Source organism: Arvicola amphibius, chromosome 9 (genome assembly GCF_903992535.2).
Source record: "Arvicola amphibius chromosome 9, mArvAmp1.2, whole genome shotgun sequence".
NCBI classification, from domain to species: domain Eukaryota; kingdom Metazoa; phylum Chordata; class Mammalia; order Rodentia; family Cricetidae; genus Arvicola; species Arvicola amphibius.
In genome coordinates, this window is record NC_052055.2 from 44,666,051 (window position 1) to 44,689,823 (window position 23,773).

Here is a 23,773-nt window from a genome sequence, read left to right on the forward strand (position 1 = left end):
GCACAGCGCTCAGGGTGATCAGTCATCACAGAACTGATTAACTCACAGCAGATGCTGATTAACACTCCTGTAACGGCTCAAATGGAAAAGACCAATCATGCTGAATCTTGACCAGGATATTCAGACTCTGGAACTTTGGTCTGTTGTTGGGGGATATGCAATACAGTACAGCACCTTGGAGAACCTTCTTAGGGAAAACTGCTTCCTGGAGAGGGGGCAGGTGCTCATGACACTGCCCTACGGAGCCAGGTTGTCTCCACAGAGGAGGGAAGTGAGTGATGCTGGACACTGTCAGGAGCTGTGTAGATCTGACAGGACTTGGCTGGGCCTGGATAGCTGCAGTTTGCCTCACACACGGCTGGTGCGAATGTAAATTAATACAGCCCCTGTGGATCAGTATGGAAATTCCTCGAAAAATTAAGTGGAACTAGCATGTTGCCCAGCCATACCTGAGTATGAACCTGAAGGCATCTACATCAGCTTACCACAGATAACTGCAAGTCCATGTCCACTGTAGCCCTGTTCACAGTACCCTAGATGCCCATTGACATGCCCATGAATGATGCAGAAAACTTAGGATGGACCCATGGTGGAGTTTGATCAGCATGAATGTTTCTAAGAAAGGGCAATTTGGGGGAAGATAAGGGAGACCAGCAGGGAGGGGGCGAGGTCAGAAGAGGGCAATGTAGGGGTACTGTGGTCAGAGACCATGAAGTGCTTACAGGAGAACATAAAAACATACCATATTGTGTAGTGAATGTGTGTTAATTATAAAAGGCTGGGGATGAGGTGCCTGAGCTACGGAAGTTTGCTATTCTGCAGAGACTGGTAGGGCCTCTCTATAATGGGAGTCTTCTACTGGCCTGACTAGTGCCCCAGCCCTCCCAACACCAGCTGTGCTGTGCTCTGTTCTGTCCTTCACATCTGCTTAGGTGGGCTTATTCTGTGTCCACACAAACAGGGATCTGGTCTTCCTGGTGGCAGTTTTGTGTTCCTCAGTGCAGAGTCCCGTCTCTACCAATGGACACATTGCTTGCTTCTGGTAGTTTGCTCATAGCATTCTCTGCTATGAAGTCCTCGGACATAGCCTTTACTTGGTCTTGGAAACAAAACCATAGGCTTCCTCAGTAAAGTGGCTGCTCAGAGGTTTTAAAAAATCGGATCCAGTAAAAATTACCCCAGTCTGTACTTAGAGCAAACTGTCAGCGAGCAGCTCTGTGCCCAGTCTTTTCAATATTGGATGTCGTGGTTCATTTACAATTTAGACCAACCTTATTTTAGGGGATTTCTTATTTAAATGTGTAGTGCTTTGGTCACATCACAGATTTTCTACCTTGCTTTTTTGTAGTCACAGCCATGTGTTGTGGGAATCTTCATGTTTTCTGTGGGCAGTTTGTCTTTTAACTTGTGTATGAGTAGTGTGAGACTTTTTATACGCTGCAAAAACCTGTCAATTCTGCCACCAGCTGTTTGAATAATCGACTTCTTTACATTGTATAGTTACATCCCAACTTGTATACTTAGTTTATTAATCCTTTCATTTGTAGTTTCTGAGAGTCATGTTTTGGAAGGCCTTTCCCCGTGCAGTATAGCAGAAGATTCTGTTTTCGTCTTGCGCTTTAGTCCTGCCTTTTACACACAGACACAGCCAGGCTGCCCTCATTCAGATTTGTTATCATTCGGACTTAGTTTTCTGGTAAGTCACAGAATCTCGTCTAGAAATGGGCACAGGGTTGTGTGAATGTTGTTTTATCGTTTTATCACATCTCAGTGTTCATGTGTTCACAGGTTTGATTTTTCCTGCCTTGCGGGTCTCTTCCCTTTGTCTCTCATAGAAGGTCTCATCTTCATGTCTGTAATTCTGTCATAGATGACCTTAACTATTGCTGCAAATCTCTTCACAAGCTTTAGTTTTTAAGAAGATTTTATTTTTAAAGACTTACTTTTATCATTTTAAATTATGTGTAGGTATCTGTCTGCATGTGGGTTTGTGCATGCGAGTGCTGGTGGCCAGAGGGACCAGAGGCATCAGATTCTCTGGAGCTGGAGTTCCAGATGGTTGTGAGCCACTTGATGCGGATACTGGGAAATGAACTTGACTCCTCTGGAGAAGCAACATTAACCACTGAGCCGTCTCTCCAGCCCCACAGTTTTTATTTATTGTATGGTGTGTGGTATGCATGTCTTGCATGTCTGTGCACATGTGCATAGAGGCCAGAGGTTGATGTCATATTTTTTTCCTCAAAGGCTCAGGCCCAGGGATCTTCCTGGCTAGCACTCTGGGCCAGCATGCTGGGAATCCAACGCATGCTACTATATAGGTACATGGGTGGTTGGATTGGAATTTGGGTCCTGAGACTTGTGTGGCAATCACTTTATAGACAGCCATCTCCTAGCCCCACATTATTCTCTTTGAGAATTTTACTGGCTCTCTTAGAGCCTTGCTCTTCTAGATGAGCTTGCAAAATTTTCGGATACATCCAGCAGAGCCCATTGCAATTTTAATTCTCTTTGTATTAAAATTACCTTTTTTTTGTGACAATTGATAACTATTTTTCAGTCTGAAACCCACTTATCTATCCAACCTGGTTTGACTTGTCTTGTTCTTTTTTTTTTTTTTTTTTTTTTTTTGGTTTTTCGAGACAGGGTTTCTTTGTAGTTTCTAGAGCCTGTCCTGGAACTAGCTCTTGTAGACCAGGCTGGCCTCGAACTCAGAGATCCGCCTGCCTCTGCCTCCCGAGTGCTGGGATTAAAGGCGTGCGCCACCACCGCCCGGCCGACTTGTCTTGTTCTTATTTAGCATCTCTCTCTCTGGTCCTTGCTTTTCTTTCTTGTTGCCCTGTAGGCTGAGCTTCCTCAGTCTCCTGTGTCCACTCTTGGTCCTGTAGCCTGTTGTCCACACAAGGCCAGGCTCACATGAGCCGTTTGTGGTTTAGAATACTACTCTTGTTGACTCAGCTTTTGTCAGTTGTCCTGTTCTGTAAGGAACCTGCTTGATCTCTGGATGTAACGTTCCCTGCTTAGGTTCGTAGCTCTTCTAGGCCTTTCTTTTGAGTGGTTATGGCTTGATGTTTGCTTTGGCTGGGAGATGATCCCTTCCCAGTGCTGGGCATGGAGGCCACATTTGCTCTTGCTCTTGGCCATGATTTCTTTACCTCTGGCTTCCTGCCTAGCCCAGAGGAAGTATACGTTAAACCTTGCTGAACCTGGTACCTCCCTCTCTCCATGCTCATCTCTGAGGGAAGCCTGCCAGTTAGTTTCCTCACCTGGCCTGCACGGGTTTTAGGCTCACATTCTTCACAGTTTTTACTTCCCTATTACATAGGGAAAAGCTATTGGTTCTGGCAAGTTTGTGTACTGCCCATCCTGCTTAGTATGGACCTGTATCTCCTGCTTGGTTCTTGCTTTTTCTTCTCTAGTTGGCTGTAGGTTGCGCTGGTTGGTGCTTATAATGATCCTTAGTCTCATGTCTAACTAGCACACTGTCAGAGGGAGAAAGACGGTTGCTTCCAAGGATTCCTCAAGAGTGAGACCTTCTTTGCGTTCTGAGCTGTTGTGCTATTCTCCCAGTGTCTAAGATGGAACGCTAGCCCCTTTGCACATTGACCATGGGGAGGGGGCTTAGCTCTGCTTCATCTGAGTGGGGTCTGCTTGACTGGCTGCTCACCACACCTTAGCATTTCAGTGTTGCTGTCGGGAATTACGGGTACTCTGCTCAGGTGGCATTCTGCTAGGGAGGCAAAGTATGTTTGGGACATCTGTCATCACAGAGTGTGGCTTTTTCCCATTAGTACCTTCTTCACACCCATCCCTGCACCCTTGGGTGAATCCTTCAGATACATTACTGTGTTTGTGCCTGTTAAGACTGTCTTTGGGATCTCTGTCTGTATTTATAAGTGGTATTTGACTGTGCTGCAAAGTCTTTAAGAATAGGAGTTAATACAGTGAGAAGAACCTGGTATTAAAGGGCAAGTTACTTAACCTCTGTGAAACCAGTTCTCATGCTTGGACAGGGCTCATAGGCCTGATTAATCCAAGCTGCTTTGAGGAGCCAGTGAGACAATGTATGCAAAGCTCTTTTTAAACACTGAGCTTTGACAAAACGAGAACTTTATCTCATGCTGTATATTCATGATTCTTGACTTGGAACTTTTTTTTTTAAATGTGGCGATGGGGTCAGAGAACATTAACCAAGTATGTTTTCTCAGTGCTTTCTTCATAAACCTCAGCCAGAAACCAGCGCTGCAAGGAGGGAGAGATACTGTGAGCCTGGTTAGCAAACACGGTTATTAGCATTTGGATATTAGGCCCCCATTCTTCATGGCATCCATGGGGAGATGGGGGGAGATTTGATGTTTTCTGAGGTCTTTGTGAATGCAGGTTATTGCTGTTACAGTCACCCAATTACTCTCTACTTATTTTACTTAGACTTTAGTAATTGGAAAAAGATTAGATGTCAGGACTTTGCATTTTGTTGATTATATTACCAAAGTCTTCTCTGTAATCACTTCTCTTATTCCTGGTATTAATCATGAGCTCTGAGCTGTTAGAAGAGTCTAATAGTAGATTTCTAATGGAAGCAAAGGAAGCAATTGGCTTTGTCTTGCTGGAGTTGGAGTGCATGGATGTCCCTGCGCACCTACATGAGCCCTCTAGTCACTCAGGAGATCAATGACAGGCAGAACCAGGGCCCACTGTCCTTCCCTACTATGTCATGTACTTACTGCCTTGGCTGTAGGCCCCTCTCTCTTTGGTCAGTCCTTCTCTGGTTCTGCTCCTTGGTGGTATTTGTAAAGACATCCAGGCCTTGTGTTTGTCCACTGTGAAGCCCTCTTATCCTAGCTGTGTATCTTATGGCTCACCTTTGTCAATGCTGTGTAAAGACAAATTCACTTCCCAGAAACTGGTGCTGAGAAGACGTCTTGGATGGGCATTAAGAAGCAGCAAGTGGGATGGAGTGGGAGGGAGAAGAGAATCAGCTAAGTTGTCCAAATGGAGACTTAGCTTTGTGAGTTCAAGGGGACATAGAGATAGTGGGAGGGGAGGAAGCTGGTACCCTGGATGCTACTGCTTCAGAGAGGAAGGGCCTCCCTGTCCCAAGGTGGCATCAGAGATACCTGGCTACCCTTGACAGAAATGTCTTATCTAAGACATACAAAAACAGACAATGCTCTGTTTTGCTTTAATAGAATGGTAACTCATTGAGGACAGTCACTCTCTGAAATCTTACAATTTAGGCTTACTTTGGTTCCATTTGTGGGGCTCCCTGGCCCCCAGGGACACTGATGGAATATGGTAAGATGCTTTAGAACCATTTGTGACCTTGATTTTCTCTGTTCTGTTTTTTTTTTTTTCTTCCAATAGAGGAATTACGGAAGCTGAGTTGGTCTGGAATCCCAAAGCCAGTTCGTCCAATCACATGGAAGCTTCTCTCAGTAAGTCTGTATGCCAGTGCTCAGCCTAGCCATGTCCTCCTGCATGTACCGTGGTCTGGTACCTGGCTGGAAGAGCATGGCCTGCTGGCCACCTTGTCTGTCTTGGCTGCATAATGACATAGGACTTTGCTGTGGCTGAAATGGCATTGTCTAGTTTTTGTTTAATTTCAAGGTTGGTTTAGCAAGTCTGGCAGAAAGTGAGGACAAGCAACAGCTCGTGACAGCTGTGTTAGTTCCCTCCAACTTCCACCAGTAAAGAATCACTGTATGCAGACTTGTGACTTGGGATCTTAGAGCACAGAAGAACACACAGCTCAGAGGAAATGGGTATGTGCGAGCAAAGAAGTGTTGGTAATGCTGTTATTGAATAAGAACAAGAGGAGGAGAACAAAGAGAAAGAAGAGAAAGAACAAGAAGAGAAGAAAGAGGAAGAAGAGAGGAAAGAAGATGAGGAGGAAGAGGAAGAAGGAGGAAGGACAGGAAAAGGAAGAGGACAAGGAGGTGTGGGGCAGGAGATTTTGGAAATAGTCTGTGTGATGGAGAGTAGGGGCCAGTGCCCAGATCCAAGCTGCCAATCCAAATGTCCTTCTGGAAAAGTTCAGTGGTTGTTGATGGCTGTTTTCATCAACGTAACCCTGGCTTAAGAATGGAAGCGAGCATACTTTATTGACAGCTTTCTTTTCTTTTACTTTTGTTTTAATTTTTGAAGATCAATCATGGGGAACTCTAGGCCCCTACTCTAAATTGAGTCTGACTTTCAGTGTTTAAGAGACTTTTGTGCTAATGAGTCACAATAAATTTTCACTTTCGCACCTTGTAATCCTAAATGCAGGTGCAGCTCTGAACAGCGAATATTTATTGATTAAATATCTCTTGCAATTAAGGCTAGACTCGCTGTGATCCCTTGTGCTCTCTTTTGTGGTTTTCAAGTGTTTATAACCACATTTCTAAATGCCCTGTAAGAGAGGTTACACATTCATGATTGGTTTGTAAGAGGTTATGATGTAAATGCCTGGAAGGCCCCATGTCATGGTCTTGCTTTTCATCAAGCATGGACTGATCTAGGTGAAAAGTTTCATGAGAGGCTCTTGCTCCTGCTCTTTCCTTCCCTTCTGCTCCTGTGCAAATCATAGCTGCACTGCCTTGAACTGCCTACTGTGTAGTGGTTGCCATGTCTATAATACAGAGCATCAGAGGAACAACAGGGGTTGGGGTAGGGTGAGTGGTAGGCAGTTTCACCCTGTTGGTGTCGACCTGGGAGTAGGTACACAGGAGTGCTGGCAGTGTAAACCAAAGAAAATCTGTAGGGACCTGTCTAGAAACAGTAAAGGCTATAGAGACTCTGGGGTGACTTGTAGGAAAATAGCTCTCAAAGGGAGTGGCATTATTAGGAGGTGTGGCCTTGTTGGAGGAAGTGTGTCACTGTGGGAGTGGGCTTTGAAGTCTGTTTTTCTCAAGCTTCTCTCATTATGACTGTTCAGTTGACTTCCTGTTGCCTGCAAGATGTAAGACTCTCAGCTTCAGCACCATGTCTGCCTGCACACCACTATGTTCCCCACCATGATGATAATGAATTGAACCTCTGAAACTGTGAGTCTCCTCAATTTAATGTTTTCCTTATAAGAGTTACCATGGTCATGGTGTCTCTTCATAGCAGTAAAAACCCTAACTAAGGCAGACCCAGATGCCTCTAGGAAGAGGTCAGGGGCTCAGACATGCAGCAGGATAAGTCCAGCACAGTTTGGCATAGTATACCTGTGAGGTATTCAGGGCTTGAGTGTCAGCCAAGAGGAGGGTTGGGATGGTATGATGGAGTAGCCAGTTCCTAGGGTTGGTTTTGAAAGGGGGAAGCTTTACTCTGTGTTTCTAAGGCATCACAAGTGCACAGGTGGGCAGGAGGGTTAGGGCAGGAGGGCTAGACCTGAATTGACAGATGAGAAGGTAAATGCCAGGTTAGTGAGCAGAACTGTGCTTTGCTAAGGGGTAGTTTCAGGGGAGTATAAATAGTAGAGATGCCAGGCAAGGGTCATTGGCGTGGATACATGTTCATTCAGCACCTCTGGAGGATGTCAGTATTACTTGGATGAGGGAGTTGGGAAGGTCATAAGGCTAACAGGTGCATTAGGGATGTGGCAGGTTAGCATCATAGACTAGGCAAGTGCTCCTGTTACCTCTGTAGGAAGTAAGGGAGGAGGGCCAGGGACCAGGAGACCATGTGTATAGTTGACACCGAGGTAACATGGACCTTATCCTGAAGGACTTGAGCTGGGGTATGCAGCTGTTTCTGGAAGGAGAGTAACTGTAGTTGTATTATTTTACTCTTTGCTCTTTACTCTTTGGGGGGCCTGCCACCCAGCTTCCAGATAATCACACTGGGACTTTTTCTTTCTTATGAATGCCTGGCCTTAGCTTGGCTTCTTTCTAGCCAGTTTTTTCTTAAATTATTCTATCTATCTTTTGTCTCTGGGCTTTTACCTTTCTCTAGTCTATATACCTTTCTTTTCTTCTTATTTCATGGCTTGCTGTATATCTGGCCCCTGATGCCTTCTCTCCTCCTTTTACCTCTCTTCCTTCTTTTTGTTCTTTCCTTCTGTTTATTCTCTCTGTCAGTCCCACCTATCCCTCTCCTGCCCCAGTGTTGGCCATTCATCTCTTTATTAGACCAATCACGTGTTTTGGACAGGCAAAGTAACAGCTTCACAGAGTTAAAAAAATGCAACATGTAAGATGCACCACATCTTTGCATCATTAAACAAATGTTCCACATCATAAACAGATATAGCACGTCTTAAATTAATATTCTACAAGAAATAACTAGAAAATCATTGGTGAGTCCATCTAGTTATTTTCTGGAGACGAATTAAACTCTGTCTCAAGCACTGTGTTTGGTGCTTAAAAAGGTCAGGGTAAGCCTGAGACTATATCCTAGCTCTCCTAGGTTCTGCACAACACAGAGAGAATACTTATCCTTCTGTTACTATACAGCACAGGCCTGATGCTGACTGCACAGAAAAGGAGCCATTTTCCTGGGACCTCATTCCTCTGCTTCATTTGCTCTTTATTGAATGCTTGCTGAGTGTAGGACAAGGCCTACTCAGATTTCCTTAGAAGCTGAGTTGTGTTCTCCCAGAGAATGAGCCAGGTGACTGTCACCAAATACTTCTGCATGGTGTCTGGTGGTGATGAGGTGCCTTCCAGGGCATCAGGGAAGCTGGGAGGTGTTCAAGTTGAGGAGGTTCAGTTGGGAAGGGCTGGGAAGGAGTCAGTGGTCAAAGCTACATTGTATGGAGGGAGTCTGGTCACTAGAGCAGGCAGAGAGACTGGCTTTTCTGCAGGGCATACACATGGTTTCTTAGTTTGAGGTTCTATTGCTATGAAAAGATGCCATGACCATGGTAATGCTTAGAAAGGAAAACATTTAATAGGGGCTGGCGTACAGTTTCAGAGGTTTAGTCCATTATCATCATGGCGGGACATGGAAGTACAGGCAGACATGGTACTGCAGAAGAAGCTGTCAACACTGCATAGCTTGAGCATAGGAGATCTCAGAGCCTGCTCCCATAGTGACACACTCATCCAACAAGACCACACCTACTCTGACAAGGCCACACCTCTTAATAGTGCCTCTCCCTATGGGCCAAGCATTCAAAAACATGAATCTATGGGTGTCATACCTATTCAAACCACCCCACATGGGCAGTGACTTTTCTGAGCATTTGAACAATCCAGGTTGGACAAAGGTATCACATATGCATTGAACCTGGTGTCCTGTGAGTCAGAGTGTCCATGGAGTACCTGACTGTAGATAGCAGGAGCAGGACATGGTCAGTGAGTATGGTCTCCTGACCTGGTTGTGTTTTACTGTCACAGGGGACTGGGCAGTGCTGATGCCCAGGCTTGGTAGTATATCCAGGTTGGACCCCAATGTTATAGGACTCAAAGCAGTGTGGAAGACAGGACCAGGATGCTCATGAACCAGTTGGGAAGTTGGTCTCTGGAACTGACCCAATGAGGATAGTTGCCCAGTGGACCTGAGACACTTGGACTATGAGGCTGACCTAGGTGGTGGGTGAGTAGGGACGAGTTCAAGGTCTGGCACATAGTGACCTTTCTCCATCATATACATGGTTTGTCATTAGCACAAGTCTAGTGTTCATGGACGAGAGGAAATTCTGCTCTAGAGAAGTCTGGGTATGTGGCTCTTGTTCTGAAGAAGTAGCAGAGTGCTGAGCCAGAGCACCCATTAAACAGCAGTGATAATATTTTACTTTTAAATTACATACAAGCAGCATAGGACCTTTTTCAAAATTGATCCCGAAGAGAATCATATTTTTGGCTTTTTTTAAAAAAAGTAACTATTTCAGAAAGTGAACAAAAACTAATTAAACATTGAACATTTATGCTACAGAGTATATTGGCTAAAAATGACAATGAGGCTCCAGTATCAATGTATCTCCTTTCAGTGTGTTGCGGTCGGTTTGCATATGAACACAGTGGGAGGGAACACATTGATTTTTGTGTCACCAGGACAGTTTGGATTTAAGTATCTGCATGCATTGTTTTACATTTATGATTAGTGTTTTTATAGCATGCTAATACAGCAATTAAGTCTTCTGTAGTTCTGTCATTTAAAATTCATTGCATACTTGAATGTATTTCATTTGCATAATTTCTAGTCTTGCTTAATTATCAAGAGGCCTCCACTTGCACATGTGTTTTTTTCCTGTAGGAAGGGACTGGCAGGAGAATGGGTGGGCCTTTTATGATGGCATTCTTGCCTTTTAGAATTTCTGTTTTATTAAGTTTATATTCTGGGAGCAGGAAACTTCCTGAGATTGCTCATTCTGTTCCCTAAAGATGCTGTCAGCATTTGTGTGTAGCTGTCTACATTCCCTGCTGACCATCCTGGTGACTCCACTGTCTAGGATTGCAGATGGGGCCTGGGCCCTTCACTCTGGCTGTTGGATGAGGCACCAAGCCTTTCATCTGCTAGGCTCTTCTTTGGTCTTTGCCCAGTCTGGACTTACTTCCTGCACACCTCCAGACTCTGTCTAGTTTTCCATCCTCTACTGCCACAGTCAAACCACGCCAGGAAACTGTGCTAACTTGGTCTCTCCCCGAGACTCGAGGACAATTTCACGCTTCTTTGGGTTGTATTGTGTCAACACCATCCATCCATCCATCCATCCATCCATCCATCCATCCATCCATCCATCCATCCATCCATCCATCCATTTGCTGAATGTCTGTTATGGGGGAACAATGTTCTAAGCCCTTGCGCTATCTGTGAGCTGAAAGTACATTGGGTAGGAGAAGTTGGCAGAGGTGATTGATGGGTGATGGGCAGGGTAAGAGAGAGGTCTGGGTGCTGTTTATGTATGTGGTCCTTGTGGGCCTCACTGAGAGAGGATGTTTGAGCTAGGATTTGAGAGAGGGCTGTGCAGGTGTTTGGGGACGTAGTCTGGTTCTGACTGTTTCAGTGCCATGTTGGGTACATTGTAGACCATATAGTCAGTCCCCTTAATCCCTAGAGTGGGTTGGCATGAGTGATGACGAGGGATGACTGCTCAGTAGCAGAAGCTGAGACAACAGAGGGAGAATGGAGACCATAGAGGGTGTGGCATTGTGAAAGGGTTGCCACTGGCCACAGACAATCTGAGTGGCAGTTATCAGATTTGATCCCTAGGTGCCAACTGGGTCAGTGTTGTAGACCTACTTCACCCGCACAGCCCTGCTTTTCTGCGCTAAAGCAAGCAAGGAATTGGTGTGCGCCGCATGCAGCCGTGTTCTTTGCAGGCTTTATTCACAGACTGGTAAGTTAAGAGTGCCTGGCCTGTGATTGGAGCTGGTGGGCCTCAGAAGAGGAAATAGTGAGTTCAGAGGGAGACCCTGAGGCAGGGAGGTGTGATGTGTGAGGCATGTTTAGCTGCTTAGAAGGCAGAGAATCTGTCACATTGGGAAGTAGGAGCATGTGTGCTCTGGCTGGGGAGGAGGCAAGGCCAGGCGGGGCCCAGGCAACCTGGAATCATATCCTGAGTCTGAGGGGCCGTTGTGGTAAAGTGGTTTTGGGAGTTTGAGTGGCTGTTATGGTAAAGTGTTCTGTTCCGGTCTCTGAAGCCTTAATGCAGAGATAAGTGTTATCAGGACAGAGAGTGGAGGAAGATGGGCATGTATCTCTCACATGGACAGCTCTCTGCAATCTGGTTTCTCCCCAGAGTCACCTTGTTGACAGAGGACACAGGTGTTGCTGTGTGTGAGAGAAGGTCTCAGTGTGGACTGTCCTTAGGTTCTCTGTGAGTTGGGGTCAGCTGGCACCTCTGATGTGGTGGGAAGGCTTTAACTCAAGTCTGACATTATATCCCTGTGGCTCTGACCATGACCCTGAGGTTTGTCAAGTCTGTCTCCCTATCTGAAAGCAAAAACATTGACTACCTCTAAATGGCTAGGACTAAAGTAGCCCTGAGTTGTCCTGTACATGGTGGGGCCTGTAAGTGCAGGCTGCTCATTTGTTTCTGGATGCCTAGACCCAACATAATTGCACAGAAACTGTATTAATTGCAATACTATTTGGCCAATAGCTTAAGTGTATTTCTAGCTAGCTGTTACATCTTAAATTAACCCATTTCTATTATTTTATATTTTATTACAAGGCTTGTGGTTTACCCACGAGTTTCCAGCATGTCTTTCTCCTGTGGTGGCCACATGATGTCTCTCTGACTCTGCCTACTCTCTTTTATTTCTTTTCCAGTCTAACTATATTCTGTTAAGCCACTGGGCAAAAACAGCTTCTTTATTAACCAATGGCAAAATAACATATTCATAGCATACATATCACCTCCCCTTTTCTGTCTAAATATAAAGGAAGGTTTTAACTTTAACATGGCATGATTATATATAACAAAACAGCTATCAAGCAAGAATTATAGATACAATATTTATATCTACCTTATCTTTTATCATAACTAAGAAAACTATAATTATAACTATCTATTTGTTAACTCCATCAAAGACTCCAGAAGGACATAATATTACCTAAGTTAATAGTAAGTGCAGTGTTAGCAACTTCCAAAACTCTAGAATTGACAGAGACACCTTGCTGCCTGGACAGTCACCCAAAATTCTTCTGTAACATTGGGGCACCCATCTTCAGCCCATAGTATCTGGCATACTTTTCCATGAAGCAGGAAATTTCAAAGACAGTTCCACTTATATTGGTAGTTTGTCAGTCACATTCTTCTGTGTCCTGCAAAATGTCTGGCAATTTCTTTCATGAGTAGGAACCCTGAAGGACTGTCTCACATTCTTTAGGCAAGTCATTTTTCTGTGGGTTCTGCATGTCCAATTCATACAGCATAACATCAAGCAGTCCAGGCAAAAGCAGTTTCTTGCCCAAACGGCTGACAAACTCCATAATGAGCCTCGTCGATGTCCATCATCCTCTTGAAGTAGATTGGTGCTGCCAGGAGCAGACGTGTCTCATTGTCATGAAAATGTTCTTAAAACATTTTAAATGCCATATTTTGAAGGACTTTGAAAGATTTGAAGAATCCCTATCCAATCTAAAATATATCTTTGTAGTTTTAGAAAGCAACTAAAATGATTACAAGTTTGACTATTATAGATGACTATTAACCAGTATTTCTTAATTATACATTATATTTTTAAATGAACTGCACAAACACAATACTTTAAACAAGAGCAGAAATACATATAACAAAATAGACTTTAAATTTGTATCAAGATCCATACCAATTCATAATATTCATCTCTATATCATATTTCCCCTTTAAATGTAAACAAACATTTATAAACAATCATTTAGGGAATTTGGGTATTGTTCTCTCCAAATTGCTTCCTGCTTTTTGGTGGATGAAGTAATTTTAGGGGCTTATGGAGACCTTTCAGGGATCTTTCAGGGGGTCTTCTTCCATCGAGCCACATTAGTCTGGAAGGAATCCACAGGTTCTCATCCTTTGTGGAAACAAAAGCAGAACCTCTTTTCCAAAGCAACATATCCTTAGACCCAAATTTTGAAGTCAAGATACCTTTAAAGTATATATGTTGGTTTGGCTTAGCAATCTGTACAATGAAATGTCTTTCTGAACTTAGTTCATTCACAGTCAAAAATTTAAAGAAAACACAATAATATACATAATCCAGACCCTTTGTGTATATTCCATCTTTAGATGGCTTATTTCTCTTTATTCCTTTAATCTATGACGGTCTGTACTCTGTCTTTTAAAAGACTTTGATTTATTTTTAAAGCAATTTGCTTCTTTTTATAACTGTCTATATTCTTCCCTCCCCCCCTCAAGCCTACATACATTTATCCAACACTGTGACCCCTTTAGAATTTTTTCCATTTGAATTTGTCTTTATTGCCTGCCTATCTATAATTATTTTTTGACCAGAAGTGCTTTTTTTTCTTTAAAATGCTAATTGGGTATGACTAGTACCAACTCCGTGGTCTTGCCTGCTTGCTCTACTCTCTGGAGGAGGCCTATTCACTGCCTCTGAGAGCCATGCACATTGCCCCAGTTCCTGGGTGGCAGGGGGTCTATGTTGTTACCATTACACAATTTGTTACATATTGCTCGCAGATCCCCTTTGAGCCGCTCAGCCTCCTGAAAGAGCCAGAGCTGTTGGTGTAACTAGCACGAACCAGGAAGTCCTCATTTGGAAAATGCATGTTTTATTTTGCTACTAATGCTGAATCAGGAAGACTTGGCTTAAAGGAGCTGTGGCTCCCCTGTTTGCCATCAGCAAATAGAGCTTATCTGAAAAAAAAAAAAATGCAGCTACTAAGAAGTTGTGTTTTGCTCCTGTTTTTGTGGGTCTAAAAGTATTTTTCTTTTTGGTAAGATTTTTTTTTTAAGTCTAATATGGATCCATGCCCCAGACAGTGGGTGCCATTCTGTAAGCAGAGGCTGCTTACTTGTTTCCTTGCCACCCAGACTCGAAATAATCGCACAGAAACTATATTATTTTAAACACTGCTTGGCCAGTAGCTTATGCTTATTTCTAACTAGCTCTTCTATCTTAAGTTAACCCATTTTTATTATTTTATATTTTACCATGAGGCTTGTGGTTTACCAGCCAGGTTCCAGTGTGTCTGTCTCCTGCGGCAGCTACATGGTGTCTGAGGCCACCTACTCTCTATATATCTTTTCCAGCCTGGCTATATTCTGTTAAGCTTTTGGACAAAAGTAGCTTCTTTATTAACCAATGGCAATAAAACATATTCATAGCATAGCATACAGAGGGGAATCCCACATCAGGGGCTGCACCTTCCTTAGAGACCCTGTGGATGGGCAGTTATCAGACAAAGAAGATGTATTTTAGGAAGTTGTTGTTCTCTAAGTTTGTATGAACTGGAACTGAGATAGCTACAAGGAGAGAGGAAGTATGGACAAAAGCCTACTGCCTGGATGGGTTGTCTCTGGGGAAGCTTTTAACTGGATGAAGAAATATCTGTCTATACCCTCACCCTTGTAATTTTGTGCCTTTAGCTCAGAGACAGGCCTGTGTCCCTGGCAGTAAGAGCTCTGTTGGGATGTTCACAGGTGTTACCAGGTGGGTGACATTCAGGTTAGTCTGGTCCTGTTGGCGAAACAGCTGGTATGTGAGGCAGACTGCATTGGAGTCGTAGTAGTCTCCTTTCTGTAGGGAAGAGAAGGGAAGGCTGCTGCTTGTGCTTTCTTGTCGGCAGAGTGCTGTGAGCCTTTCCCTCGAAAGCTATCAAGTGAGCATTTTCCAGTTTGTTTCCCTGTGAGTTGTGTTTGACGTGTGTAACAGGGCTGCGTGAGTGTGTCATTGGTCACCTCCTGTGGGCTCTTTGGGAATAAGCATTGGAATTGGGGAGTTCATGTTAGGAAATAACCAGATGTTGTGTGTTTCCACTTGATGATTGGAAATAGTGACTATGTTAGAAATGGGACGGGCTGTGTAGATGTGTGTAGACACATGGTGTGGCTGTGCTGCCTTCTTGATGGTGTCTCAGCAGGGGCTGGCAGGCGTTCTTGTAAGGCTTCATAGTCAGTATGTCAGCGCATGGATCACATGCAGCCATGGAGTTCTGTGGGCGCTGTTACAGAGCAGCCACACATTATTCAACACGCAGGCACAGTGTGTCCCAACAAGATATCAAAGATATCAGTTACAGAAGCAGGCAGGTTTGAGTTCAGCTGGTGGCTTCTTTTGTCAAGTGGCAGTTAATCACAGTGAGAATGTGATTGTGATTTTATATGTCTGTCTATCTATCTATCTATCTATCTATCTATCTATCTATCTATCTATCTATCTATCTATCTATCTATCTATCTATCTATCTTCTGTGTTTTTAGAGACAGGGTCTCACTATGTAGTTCTGGGTCTCCTGGAATTTTCTTTGAAGATCAGGCTGGCCTCAGACTCACAAAACTCCGCCTTCCAAATGCTGAAGTTAAAGGCGTGCGCAGCTATGCCTGGCTGTGATTTTAAAGTGCAGCATATAAGCCTAAATGTTGGGCAGTGGGTGTCTTCCTGAAAGGATCCATTGTTGTAGCACAACTAATAAAAACCCAGATACAGATATTGGGGTTCAACCTGAAGACAAGAAAAGCAAAGCAGGCAGCTACTGGCTACCTCAGTCCGAAATGGCGATCCTGCCTCCAGGAATCCTCAGAGTGAGACTGAGCCTCCAACCTGTCCCCTATCATCTCTCTAATGCTGGGATTAAAGGCGTGCATCACTGCTGCCGAGTTTCTGTGGCAAACTAGTGTGGCTACCAGGACTAAAAGCGTGAGCCACCACTGCCTGGTCTGTAAGGTTTATCAGTGTGGTTGTTTTACTCTCTAATCTTCAGGCTTTATTTATTAAAATGCAAATGAAATATCACTACAAACTATACATCAGTAACTGGGGCTTTCTCCAAGTGAGAGGCTGCTCTTTATCACAGGACAGCCTCACCAGGGCACAGCAGCACCACTCCACAGCGAGGACAAGGATGTTTCCCACAGGCCTCAGCTGCAGACCTGGGAGGAGGCAGTGACCTGACTGGAAAATGGACTGCATCTGTGCTTGTCCCTCAACATTGCCCCTTGCTGTGCCACCCACAGCTCCCTGGGAAATACAGATTCTGGTTCGGATAGATGGCTGCAGAGAAGTCGAATGACCAATGTGAAGCTTTGGTTGGAGCAAGCACATACTGGCAAGGCTGGAGAACAGCTTGTACCTCACCACTGTGGTCGACACACACACACACACACACACACACACACACACACACATTGCATATAATCACCTTGATTCATAGAAGCAATAAAGAAAAGCTCTGGGCTTTGGGTTTCTTCTTGACCTCTGAGCCTCAAGGTCTCTGTGGCCAGAGGAATGATGTACCCATCTAGTGTGCCTCAGTCAGTGCTGGCTGGAGTTGAAATGGTGTTACCTGTTTGGAAAAGATCTGACAGTTTCTTAGAAACTTCTGTCTACATTCTGATGCAGCATCTGTCCTTGCTATTCAGCCCTGAGAAATCTGAGATGTGTGCTTCCAAAGTCTGCAGGCATACCCATTGAGCTTTGTTCATTTGTAAGTAGCTTACCCAAAGTGTGTGTCCTAACATGCCATGCAGCCTCATACCCAAAGGTGGCTGATCTCAGAAGACAGTGTACACAAAATCCTAGGTTCTAAGTGAGTCTGTTTTTGGAGAGTCTCAAGCCCAGTCATCCCTAGGAAGAAACTAGCACTTCTAGGGTACAGGTGGGATGGTGGGAATGGGTTGCAGAGGACACCATCATTTTGGGCAATGGAAAGTTCTTTCTGTCTTTCAGAGAACAATAGTCAACCTGAAGCTCTACTTGAGGCCACAGGTCTATGCTTAAAATTGACAAAGTTTCAAAATGATATCTTATGTATCATATCATAAGATTAATTTAAAATGTAGAACAAGAAATCAAATAAGAAGCCACATAAAATGTCAAGCTCTTTATGGTTGCTGGAGCAACCTACTCCTTTCTGGACATGTGTCCATTTTATGTATTGCATAGTGTCAGAAGCCCCAGGGGCTTCAAAGAGTAGATGCACAATTACCTACACAGCAGCTTTGATCACATAAATGCAATGTGTGTGTATGTGTGCATGGTATGAGTGTGAGACCAGACAGGCTCCCAGTTCCTTGTGGACATGAGCCCTGTGGAGAGGGCTTTTAGCATCTCCATACCATGTGTTAGGAAAGCGTACAGTCCAGGTGTCATCAGATGACTTTTGGTGGATGCGAGTGATGATTTAGACCTGGTTGACGACACTGGTGGGGGTTCTGGTGCTGTGTGCTGTCCTGCCGCTTTGTTCTGTCTGGGCAGCTTTTTCATAATGTCCTCTCTTCTGTGTTAGGTAGGTTTCCATATGCCTGGGTCATTCTGGAAGTGACCGCTTGTTCTTCACGCTCCTGATGCACAGTAACCATGGATGCCTGTGTTTCTTTTGCTCCTCCAGGGTTATCTTCCTGCCAACGTTGACCGGAGACCAGCCACACTGCAGAGAAAGCAAAAGGAATACTTTGCTTTCATTGAGCATTATTACAACTCGAGGAATGATGAAGTTCACCAGGACACATATCGCCAGGTATGTGTGGGGCTTTCTTTTTCCCATGTATCACTCAATACTGGGATTTGGAGCTGGTTTGTAGGGAATGTTTCATCTATCAGGAACCTGATAGGCTTGCAGATTTATATTTTCTAACAATAAACATTTGAAAGCAATTAATGGCAATTTGCTACCAGCAGCAACATCTGGCTTATTTGAGTTCCTTCTCAGAGGTAAAGCATGAGACTCGAGTCAGGTTACAAAACAGATGCTGAGCTCTGTTAGTGACGACCTTCATCTGCCTTGGGTGATGGTGGGCATGTGGTGCCTTGGCCTGTTCCTGGTACTCTCTAGCCTGCTTTTGAGAGGTGGCACCTTGACCTGTGACTGGCATTCTACAGCCTCTTTCTGGAGGGTGGCGCCTTAGCCTGTGCCTGGCATTCTATACCATGCTTCTGGAGGGTGGTACCTAGGCTTGTGGCTGGCACTCTGTAACCTGCTTCTGTAGGATTATAGCTTCCCAAACTATTGCCTTCCTGAATTTGATTATCATATATTTACTGGCCCCTGAAGGTTTATGTCCAGATCACATGCATCTAGTTAGAGATAGCATTTGCATGGTTTGGCTTTCTCTCTATAGGTTAGTCTTGCTAACACTTGTAGCCTTTCTCCTATTTTCCTATTTTCCTATTTTGGCTTGCAATTGATGAGGCAGGCCAGAGGTAGGATATGGGGTATGATGGATGTGCTGTCCTATCTGCATAAGAAATACATTGCCCATGGCTCTTGTATAAGTTGATCCTTGCTGGTAGTGGGCATAGAGGCAGGTCCATCTTCCATGAGTCTAGTGTACAGTGTGGCTCTCTCCACAGGACTGTCACTGAAGGGAGCATTGTACCGAGGGTGGCTCTCCAACCGGTGGATCTTGGCATCCTTATCCCTCACCCATGCCTGGGTTCCTGCATGTGGCCCTCCTGAGTCTTTGACCTTGCTTAACCTTGCTGGTCTATGTGGGTGTCCCTCAGCAGGCTGCTCGTGGACTTTCCTTCTGTGTGCTCTCTGTGTATTTGAATTGCAAATTTATCTTGCCTTGTTCCCCTGTGCTGAGGACCCAGATTCTGACTGTCACCAGGAACCCTTTGAAGGACACAGAGGGCAGGCCTTTTCTAGGTGAGGAGGTTGAATCCAATGGCTTACTGTTGGCCACAGGCCAGCTAGTGTTAGAGTGAAGTGGTGACCCCAGTTACTAGATGTTAGCTGCTTCTCTGCACATGGACAAGATAGAGAGAAATTGTGAGCCCCCTTTGGGTTAAATGGCTCATCTGCAGGCTGTTGCTCTGGACTCCCAGAGTGATGCTAGTGCTGCTGGGATGGGGTGCCCTCCTGGGATGTGGAGCCAGCCTGGGATGCCGGCTGTGCTCAGAATGCTCCTGTTGGGTCACCTCTTGGACCCTGCCCACGGGAGGTGTCTACTGAAGTTCTGGCAAACAGTGGCAAGACTCTCATGTCAGGTGGTGCTCAGGCAGGAATCTGCTGACACCAGCAGAGACATTCAAATGCTTCCTGTAAGGTGTTCTAGATTCCTCATGGACATTGTGCAACAGAGGGAAATATGGCCTGTGTTCCAGATAGTCTTGCACAGCTGAAACCCTAGGCTCTGTCTGTGCCCTTGAATCATGCTCAGTGTTGGGCTGAAAACCAATGTTTACTGATTGCTGTGGCTTATGTTACTGTGGAGCTGAGAGTCCACTCTATTCCTAACCATTCAGCATGCCTTTCACCTGAGGACAGTTGAGCCTTGCTCAGTTGGAGTGTGCTTCTGGGTTCTTCCTATGGAGGAGCCTTGTGACAGTCCTCAGAGCAGGTTAAGGGCAAGTAGCATTTGTCATCCAGGACTTCTCTCATCCTATAAGATAAACATATGTCTCTGCATCTGCAGATCCACATCGACATCCCTCGGATGAGCCCCGAAGCGCTGATTCTTCAGCCCAAGGTGACGGAGGTAAGAGGAGCGCTGGCCGGGGAGTCTCTGCTGATGTCTGTCTCTCTGTGTGACTGTTGCTCACTGCACTTGAGGGGCCTGATCCAGGAGCCCCCGAAGTCCATAATTAGTGGACATGTGAACCACTGATTGTTTTCAGAATGTTATTCTTGTATAACGATTCATGCAAAAGAATATATGTAATATGTGTATGAGTATTTATAACAGAAACTTATGTCCTTGAATTTAGGAGCTAGAATCCCTCCAGTGCTGACCAACTGCCTCTGTGAGCTTGAAGCTGGTAGCATAGAAGCTATTTCTCCATGCTCAGGGTTCTGCTACTCAAGCTTCCTTTCCTCCCCCACCCCCATAAAAAGGAGTAGACTATCCGTCTTTGACTTATATTTGCCATACTTTGTGGCTTCAGCACTAAGGAAGCAGTGTGGTGTTTTTGTTGAGTCTGGAGCTGTGTGTACCATTCTTTGTGCAATTCAGTCTCTGTAACTCCTATTTTCTTCTGTTGTGTAGAGGTCAGGATGCATGTCTGGACACCTCCTAATGTTATGCTGTTGGGACAGTGTTGCTAGAATCCTAATGTCCATTTATGCACGTGTACCTCTGTGAAAATTTCTGAGGCTTTCATGCTAACATCAACATGCTTCCTGGAGGGGTCTGCAGATGATGCTCACCTATAGTGCTGGAAGTCTGGATTTCCACTCCTGGGCAGTTCTTGGAGCATGGCCAGGCTCCCGAGCTCTGTGCATCTGGTGGATATTCTTATCGTGCTCCTGGCTTCACGTTCCCTGGCTAAAGGGCATCTGTGCATATAGAGATGGGTGTCTTTTGTGCCCTGTTCTGGGAAATGCTTGTGACTGTCTATACCACCACCCCTTTTCTTTTTTTCACCCATTAAAAAGAATAAGTTTGTGATCTTTATACATTTGGGATTCTAATTTTTGACAGTTACTTGATGGGCTATGCTTAGCCTTGCTGAGCCCCCTTAGGTTATTATGGGATGCTTACTTTAAGAAATCTTTTCCCTCAACATCTGTCTTGTAAGTCTTCTCTCATCTTCTCATCTGAAAGTTTTTCTTTCCCTGCCATTTGTGTAATTTGTAGCTGATAGCAGCACCTGCAGGAGGCAGTCAGTGGGGACGGTGCAGGAACTTGGTCTCGTCACTGCAGTGTTCTGTCTGTGCCCCATTCGCAGGCGTCCATGAGGACCCTAGTCCCTCCCCTTACTCTTCTGAGTTGACTGGGTGATTTTAGTCTTTACTCATTCATGTTATTTTCAGAATCACCTTGACAGTTTTATTTTTAAAGTCTGTTTGATTTCTGAACGGAATCTAGTCCTATTTTTATTTGTTATTTTGAGATTAGGTCTGTCTAAGTTGCCCACGGTAGCCTTGAACTCTCTCTTGCACATTCCCTGAATTTCACATCCTCTTGGCCTTATCCCACCAAGTATCTGAGATTGTAGGCCTGGGCCAGCAGACCAAGGGAAACCTTTATAAAAGTCCTTGTACATGTTTATTAGATTTATTCCTAACCTTTATATTTTTGTTACTAAAGTAAGTGGTATCGCTTTAAAGTAGACTTACTATCTGAAATACTTTGTTTTTCATCTTTATTTTCCCCCAGTAAATGCATTCTGAACCGTGGACATCTCTTGCCTGCTCAGTAAAGCTACTCAAAAATTCTAACATTGCTGAAATAAAAGGGCTCGTAGATTGTGGGGCATAGAAGGGGAAATGAGTTTCCACAGGAGCGCCGCTCCGAGGCCCTTCTCTCTGATTGCCCTTCTCAGTACTGTGCTCACAGAGTCTGGAAACAAGGCTAATGCACCTCTCCTTTACTTAAGGTTTTCTTTAAAAATGGAAAATAGACTTTGGCTTGTCTTTGTGTGATTCTATTTTTACCCTACAACTTGGCACATTGCTTATAGAGCTGGCCTGTGACCTCTGGTCTCACTTGTGGTCCAGAGTCTCCGCCATTGCTCTGTGTTCAGGCGTTGGCCCTCTTGTTTTGCAGCCTCTCCCTGACTGAGAGTTTTACTCAGCCCCGAGACTCCTCCAGAGCTATGAGGTGTGTATTTAGCAGTTGGCAGGGCTGAGCAGGAATTGTGCAGCCTGTAGGACAGGCAGACCTCTGGGGGAGGAGGGCAGACTATCCAGGCTGCCAAGGGTGGCTGTGGATAATTTGAGTGTGACTGCGTTGGGGAATATGACATGAGGAGCAGGGGCTTGAGGAGAAACACTGAAAGGTGGGTCTTGTGTTGGCCAGTTTTCAGGAGCCAATTAGATTTCTGGCACCTCTGAAGTTGGGCTATATCCATGGTGACAGCAAATCTATTGACATGGTAGCTTCATGAGATAGAAGTTGATTAGCGTCCTCAGAGCTAGTTGTTTGTCGGACGGCTGGTTGCCACTGTGCACTTGACTTTAACCTCAGAGTCCAAGCAGCTGCTTGGTGCTCTTGCTCACATTTGCATCCCACTAGCAGGGACTTAATAAGACACAGATAGGAAGAGCAGGCACATCCCTTTGAAGTCATATGAGTTGGCAGTGTGGTACTGCTTGTGCCCAGTGACTTAGTTTGGTGACATGGAGTTACTTCACTGGACAGAGATGGGAAAATGAAGCAGCGTCCTGAGAACAGAATTTCACATGGCAGCTTGGTGGGGCTCAGGGGTGTTTTCTGAAATCAGGCTTATTTTTTCTCCTCAAAACTCCAGTATTGATACTTGAAAGAAAAGTTAGCCACCTTTCACTCTTGGTTCCTGCCCATTTTGTTGAATGAAGTCCATCTAAGATGACCTGTGGCACTCAACTATTGCGGCTAGACCTGTGTGTTTGTTGAAGATCCGTATTCAAGTGCAGATGTTGGCAAGTTCAGTATTTGCGCAGGGGCCTTTCCTCCACAGCCGTCCTGTTGTCTGTCCTTCTTAGAGCAGCCAGAGTAAGAAAAAGTAAGAGACTGCTCCCAGGTTGCTGCTGGGACACGATGCCTTGTTACACCTGAACAGACCCAGTGTAGTGAACCACATAGGCCGGGAAACCCAAGCTTTGACCCGCAACTCTGAGTGGACCTAGGAACTTCCTGTGACTGGGAAAGAAGGGATGTTTTTCGAACTCAGGTCTCAGTGGAGCATCAGCCTCTTCTGTCAGACATCGAATGTTTTATGAGTTGGGGTGGCAGTATGCCTAGGTCCAGATCCTGGTCCCCATATGCCTCGTGTGCTTGGGGTGGGGGTGGAGGCTGGGGACAGGTGCTGTTCTCTGCTCTGTAGCCGCTGTTGCTGGTGCACCTGTGCTTGCCAGGTGACTGAAAGGACTCTGGGGCCTGGCAGCAGCCCCCTGTTCCCTCCTTGTCATGACTGTGCTGCAGTGTCCCTGCCCTCATCTGATGTTTACTGTCCTCGTCACCAGGAGCTGTGCTGAGATGCTGAGTGGGAGCCACCTTGCTGTTACTCTGTCCTTGGTCTGCAGGCTCTGCCAGGGAGAAGCTGCCCGCCCTTCTCCCTGCGCCCTGATTCTTCGTACAGGTTTTCCTCCCCCCTACTGTGCATTTAGAGCAAGGATAGCAACACTGGCATTCCCACAGCCTGGCAGTGCTGAGGCTGATGTGTCTCCCACATCTGTTTTGCTCCTTGTCACTTTACTTGATGTCTCAGTTATGGTTCTGTTGCTATGAGGAGACGCCGTGACCAACTCAACTTATTGAAGAAAGCATTTACTTGGGGGCTTGCGTACAGTTTCAACAGGGTGAGTCCACGATCATTGTGGTGGAGAACATGGC

At 45.1% G+C, this 23,773-nt stretch overlaps 1 protein-coding gene across 1 annotated transcript in view; it reads left to right on the forward strand.

Annotated features, from left to right (window-relative positions):
• The window catches only part of Tbc1d22a (TBC1 domain family member 22A), a 292,925-nt gene that overhangs the window by 85,841 nt on the left and 183,311 nt on the right, over positions 1-23,773 (forward strand). The window contains exons 5-7 of the mRNA XM_038342834.2: positions 5,365-5,435; positions 17,905-18,033; positions 19,934-19,996. Coding sequence (XP_038198762.1) covers positions 5,365-5,435; positions 17,905-18,033; positions 19,934-19,996 — 263 coding nt within the window. The remainder of the gene's footprint in view (positions 1-5,364; positions 5,436-17,904; positions 18,034-19,933; positions 19,997-23,773) is intronic.